Here is a 6,394-nt window from a genome sequence, read left to right on the forward strand (position 1 = left end):
TAATTTTTAGAAATTAATTGAAAAGAAGAGAATATTAAATATTTTTTAAACAACGATTACTATTAAATCTATCCATAATCTACGATTCGGAAAATTTTGAAATAACATTTTGATTTTTTTCTAAATAATTTCGATATTAATTAATTCATAATTTTGAATTTTATCAGTTGTGTATCTCGTGTCGTGTACCTTATTGTGTCGTCCTTATCATGTCGTGTACTCAAAATCCAAACACAAATACTAAATTTTCGTGTTGTGTTAAAAATTATCGGGTGTAGCTTATATAAACAGCTTTTTAGATACACTTAATTTAAACATGACCTCGTTTACTTACTAATTCATTGCCTTTTTCTAATTTTTGGAAATTTACCTTCGGGCATGATACTCAAGAATCCTGGTATGTTATGAAATATTCTCCTGGTATGTTGGCAAAATTTAGGGAATATTTCATAACATACCAGGAATCTTGAGTATCATGCCCGAAGGTAATTTTCCAAAAATTAGAAAAAAGGCAATGAATTAGTAAGTAAACGAGGTCATGTATAAATTAAGTGTATCTAAAAAGCTGTTTATATAAGCTACACCCGACAATTTTTAACACAGCACGATAATTTAGTATTTGTGTTTGGATTTTGAGTACACGACATGATAAGGACGACACAATAATCTAACAATTATGGATGTAATGAGACAATGGTTTATGTATAAAAGGCTTGTTTTTACATGTTCTTACAATGGGAAATTGCAAAAACCGTTGTCTTATGTAAGAAAATATTATGCCACCAAACCCTAAACCCTAAACCCTAAACCCTAAACCCTAAACCCTATAACCCTAGATCAAACAAAAATTAAGGTTGAAAGCAAAATATTCGAATTTGTCGACATTAAAATGACTCGTTTCTCTTTTGTAACGGATATAGTGTTTATTTAGAAACTTAACAAATCCCGAATTTTTTATATAGAGTTATCGACTATATAGTTCGAAAGTAACCACTAAATGTACATATAGTATATGATTACAATGTAACAAACTAAATGAAGACACTTGTAATTTATTTCATAAACAATTAGTGATATTTAAATATATATTTAATAATGTAAGTTTTAACATGTCAATTGTTCCTCTTGTTACATGTCTTCGAAGCCTACAAAATCATTTATAGTCCTTGTGTTTGTCGAAAAAGGTGATATAATACGACAATGGTTTATTGAAAAAACACTTGTTTGTAGGTGTTACTACAATGATAAATTGTTGAAACTGTTGTCCAAGATTTTAAATAAACTATGCTACAAACCATTGTGTTTACGTTTTCTTACAATGCAATATTGTTGAAACCATTATCCTGAGTTTTAAATAAACCAAGAAACCAAATTCTTTTACTTTAAGAAAATTTCAATTTTTTTCAAAAAAATATAAGTGGGAACACTGTCGAAAGAGGGGGAAAGTGTAAATATTTTTGATAAAAAAATAATTTAAGCGAATACAAAGTTTAAGACAACAGTTTTTAAGAATTTTGTTGTGTGCTGAAATGCATACACCGTTTATTAATCAAAACCGTTGTACGAGGATGTTCATTTTTAGTTTTTTGATTTGTTGTGTGCTGAAATGCATACACCATTTATTAATCAAAACCGTTGTACGAGGATGTTCATTTTTAGTTTTTTGATTAGCAATAAAGTACTTTGACTAGCATTATTATACGTGATCATTGTTTGTCTGAAGTATCTATGTTTTATTACGCCTCCTTTTTTGTCTCCTTCATACACCATTTTTTAACCATATATTTCTCTCAGTTCTTTGATGTCTGAAGTAATCCAGGGGAACTTTACTTTGCTGTACTCAGGTAAGTTTCTACTGAACTCATATCAATTTGGGGATTTGGTGTTTATATCGATTTGGAGAACTTGAAATTAGGGTTCATATCTATTTGGAGAATTTTAATTAGGGTCCATATCGAGTTTTATGGAATATATATGTTTGTGGAATTTGAGCAAAATAATGGGTTTAAACTTGGTTGAGTAAAAATGGATAGATCTTTGTTGAAAGCAGATATAAGAACACAAGAATTTAAACTTGGAGTGGATGAATTGTTAAATTTTGCATTTCTGAATGGGTTTAAAGAAAATAAAATTAGTTGTTCATGCTTAAGATGCGCTCATAGTAAATCTTGGAATGCTCAGACTGTTAAGGATCATCTTTATCAATATGGTATTGATCAAACTATACGTGTTGGATATGGCATGGAGAGTCAAATTCTGTACAGAGTCATATAGTTTCTGAACAGGACACTTCAGAATCATCCGTTGATCCTACAAACATGAGAATAGGGCAGGATATTGTCGATGATGAGGATATTTCGTTAGATTCTTCTGATTTTATGAATCATGTTCAAGGTGAAAATGAACCACTTTATCCTGGATGCGAGAGTTTTACAAAAATGAGAGCTTTAGTCAAGTTGTATAATATAAAAGCAAAACATGGTATTTCTGATAAATGCTTTTCCGATGTCCTTCTTTTGCTTGCATCAATGCTTCCGGAAGGCAACAGTATGCCTTCATCTTTTGGTGAAGCCAAGAAAACTTTATGTACTTTAGGCATGGATTATGAAAAAATACATGTGTGTCCGAATGATTGTCTCTTATACCGCGGTGAGAGGGACGAAGATGAGACGATTTGCCGAATATATGGGGCATCTAGATGGAAGTTAAACAAGAAAGGAGAAGAAGTAGAAGGGATCCCTGCTAAGGTTCTATGGTACTTTCCATTGTTACCAAGATTGAGAAATTTGTTCAATACAGCTCATATTGCAAAGGACATGACTTGGCATAAAACCGAGCGATAAAATGATGGTAAAATTAGACATCCGGCTGACTCAAAGACATGGAAGGATGTCGATCAAAGGTGGCCTCAGTTTGCTGCAGAGGCTAGGAACCTTCGATTAGCTTTATCCTCCGATGGATTTAATCCTTTCTATGGACAAGGAAGTGATCACTCAACATGGCCGGTGTTGCTTTCAATTTACAACCTCCCACCTTGGCTCTGTATGAAGAGAAAGTACATTATGCTAAGTCTATTGATATCTGGACCAAATCAGTCTGGAAATGATATTGATGTATACCTTCAACCACTTATAGAAGATTTATAGAAATATTGGCATGGGAAACAAGTTTATGATATATTTAAGAAATAGTCTTTCATACTAAGAGGAATTTTGTTGTGGACAATTAGTGATTATCCAGCCTTAGGAAACTTGTCGGGTAACATCATTAAAGGATATAATGCTTGTGTCGCTTGTGTTGATAAAACAAAAGCTACCAGGATGGCTACTTACAAAAAGACGGTGGTTATGAGACATCGTAGATGGCTGCCAAGAAATCATCCATATCGAAGGCAAAAATCAGCCTTTCATAACACCATGGAGAAGTTGTCAGAACCTATTCCTTTAACTGGAGAGGAGATGTTAGAAAAGGTACTACCACTAGCGGACCATGTTTATGGTAAGACACGAAACCAACCTCGGTGGAAAAAAGGTGAACCTCGACCAATTTGGAAAAAGATGTCTATATTTTTTCAGCTTGAGTACTGCAAGTTTTTGCCAGTTTGCCATACCCTCGATGTGATGCATATAGAAAAAAAATATATTCGAGGCTTTAACCGGTACATTGCTAAATATTCCTGGGAAGACAAAAGATAGAGAATCTGTTCGTATTGATATGGCTGAAATGGGAATAAGAATGGAGCTAAGACCAAAAAATCCTGGACAAAAAGAGAAGTTACCGATGGCATCTTGGAACTTATTGCATAAAGAAAAAAAGATTGTCTGCTCGTCCTTGATTGGCATGAAGTTACCTGATGGTTTTTGTTCGAACCTTAAGGGTATAGTATCAGTGGACACTCTGCGACCTGTTGGAATGAAATATCATGACTGTCATACAATGTTGCATCACTTGCTCCCCATCGCACTTCGGTCAGTACTTCAAAAACATGTCAGCTGCACTATTATCAGGTTTTGCCTTTTTTCAAGGCAATTTGTAGTAAAGTCATTGAGGTCGATAAATTAGAAAAAATGCAGTCTCAATTGGTGGAGACCTTATGCCAGCTAGAAAAACACTTCCCCCCTTCCTTGTTTGATGTAATGATCCATCTCTTAGTTTATCTTGTAAGAGAAGTTGAGCTTTGTGGTCCTATCTTCCTACGTTGGAGGTGTCCTTTCGAGAGATATATGAAGACGTTCAAGGGATATGTTCGAAACAGGGTTCATCCTGAAGGTTGCATCGCTGAGGCCTATATTGCAGAAGAGGCGGTTGAGTGTTTAGTTAATTTTGAAGAACCAACAGTTGGGTTACCAGGAAGGGATAAGAACAAGGAGAAATACAGACCCTTATCTGGTGCAATAATAATAAAGTCGAGCATCAAGGATTTGCATCAAGCACATCTGTGTCTTCTTCAAAATAGTAATGAATTGACCCCATATTTCAAGTAAGTTTCTTTATTTAGATTTCTGATTTTTCAGTAATAAATACATCTGTTTTTTGTTCCATGATTTTATGATTTTTTTCAACAAAAGCTGACATGGATTTACTCACAGTGAACATATGGCCTTCTTGGTGGCAAGATATCCATTACATGAAAATGATGAAGAATGGCTAAAGAACAAGCAAAATGAAACATTCCCTAATTGGTTTCAAAAAAAGGTAATAGCTAGACAATAATTTTTTTCTAATTTAAAGAAATCAAGTAAATGTCTAATTGCTTTAGTATTTTTATTTTTTGGACAGATTTCGTCAGAATTGCTTGATGTGAAAAGTATGGTATCTAAGGAGGTAATGTGGCTTGCAGAAGGGCCTAACAAGTATGTCCCTACATTCAGTGGCTACAAAATCAATGGTGTTACATACAGCACAAAAGATCGTGATCATACGCGACAAGTTCAATACAGCGGTGTTTGTGTTCATGCTGATACAATGCTCGTGCAGGGTAAGGATAAGAACATTGAGCATATTTCACATACATTTTATGGAGTAATCACAAGTATTTGGGAGTTGGACTATAACCATTTTCGAGTCCCTATATTTCGGTACAATTGGGTAGATATGAACAAAGGGGTTAAGATAGATGGTTTAGGATATACAATTTTTAATTTACACAAGTTAGGTTTTCTGAACGACCCTTTTGTGTTAGGTAAACATGTCAAGCAAGTTTGTTACATTGACGACCCTCTTGAAAAATTCTGGTTAGTTGTATTAAAATTACCTGACAAGTTCGATGATCAAAGTGACGATGAAAATGAGGGATCCGTAGAAATTGAACTTGAGAATGAGGTAGATGTCACCATGTTCCCAACTGTTGATGAAGTCGAGGAAGAAAATAGCAGTTACATGCGGGAGGAAGAGGAGATGATTCAACTTCCATAATTATATCAACTGATCAGATGTTTCCTATAAGTGCCTATGTAATCCCCTTTGCTTATAATTTGTACTTAATCAAATTTGGTTGGACAATTTATTGTAAGATTTGCTTTGGCATTGTTCTTGAAGGATATGGTTTGATTTTTATCCAAGAATTGTTATATATAATTTGTACCTTTCAGTTAGGTTGAGAAGTTTTTTGTACATCTGGTTTGACAACTTGTTGGAAGCATTTCTTTAACAATATTCTTAAAGCATTTGGTTTGCTTTTTGTGTAAGGATTGTTTTATGTTTTAGGCAATTTTTTTAAAACCCTCTGAAAATTAGACAACGGTTTTTCATGAAAGTTGTTGTAACATATTTTCTAATGCAGGTGATTCAGACAACGAGTAAGACACCATTGTCTGAAACTCTTTTACTCAACAGAGGTGATAAACTATTGTCTATTATGCTTTGTTTCTAACATTCATTTTTTTGCACCATTGTCTCAAATAAATAACACATTGGTACCGAAAAACCGTTGTCTAAGTTGCACAACAGTCCTTAAAACCCATTGTGTAAAACCATAGAAAGCACACCAGTTTATTGTGACCTAAACAACACATGTACCAATAGATGTCACACAATGAGGATGAATACAACCATTTTCTCATTGGAGCACAGGGGCACCATTTATAAAACAATTTCGAATAAGTTGAATCAACATTGTGTGAAACAGAATGATACAAGGCTTTTTGGTCAACTACCAATTAATCGTTGTCTGATTTTTTGAGACAACAGTTTTATTGGCCACCATTCTGTAATAGGTGTTGTCTGATTCAGTTTCTGGTGTAGTGGGAATTTTTACTTCGATTGAATTATCCGGGCCTTCCACAACAAGTGTAGAAATTTTCATGCAGTTCCCATAATGACACAGCAGATTAGGTACACTCTGTTCCATGATAATAATTATGAATCTGGTAGAGTAGTTTTATATTTTATTGGA

General features: G+C 34.0%; 1 protein-coding gene across 1 annotated transcript; it reads left to right on the plus strand.

The window, feature by feature from the left end:
* Positions 1-2,318: 2,318 nt before the first annotated feature.
* On the plus strand, positions 2,319-5,415 carry LOC141696019 (uncharacterized). Its single transcript, XM_074500216.1, has 6 exons — positions 2,319-2,755; positions 3,230-3,470; positions 3,631-3,906; positions 4,008-4,480; positions 4,590-4,695; positions 4,780-5,415. The coding sequence occupies exons 1-6, from the start codon at positions 2,319-2,321 to the stop codon at positions 5,413-5,415; spliced, it is 2,169 nt and encodes a 722-aa protein (XP_074356317.1).
* Positions 5,416-6,394: the final 979 nt, after the last annotated feature.

Source organism: Apium graveolens, chromosome 11 (genome assembly GCF_009905375.1).
Source record: "Apium graveolens cultivar Ventura chromosome 11, ASM990537v1, whole genome shotgun sequence".
Lineage (NCBI taxonomy): Eukaryota > Viridiplantae > Streptophyta > Magnoliopsida > Apiales > Apiaceae > Apium > Apium graveolens.

Excerpts from the sequence above, each read along its gene's own strand:
- LOC141696019 (XM_074500216.1), top strand. The coding sequence starts at position 2,319 with ATGAGAATAGGGCAGGATATTGTCGATGATGAGGATATTTCGTTAGAT. Across the intron at positions 3,471-3,630 it reads GAGAGGAGATGTTAGAAAAG|AAAAAAAATATATTCGAGGC; the intron begins GTACTACCACTA and ends TGATGCATATAG. Across the intron at positions 4,481-4,589 it reads GAATTGACCCCATATTTCAA|TGAACATATGGCCTTCTTGG; the intron begins GTAAGTTTCTTT and ends ATTTACTCACAG.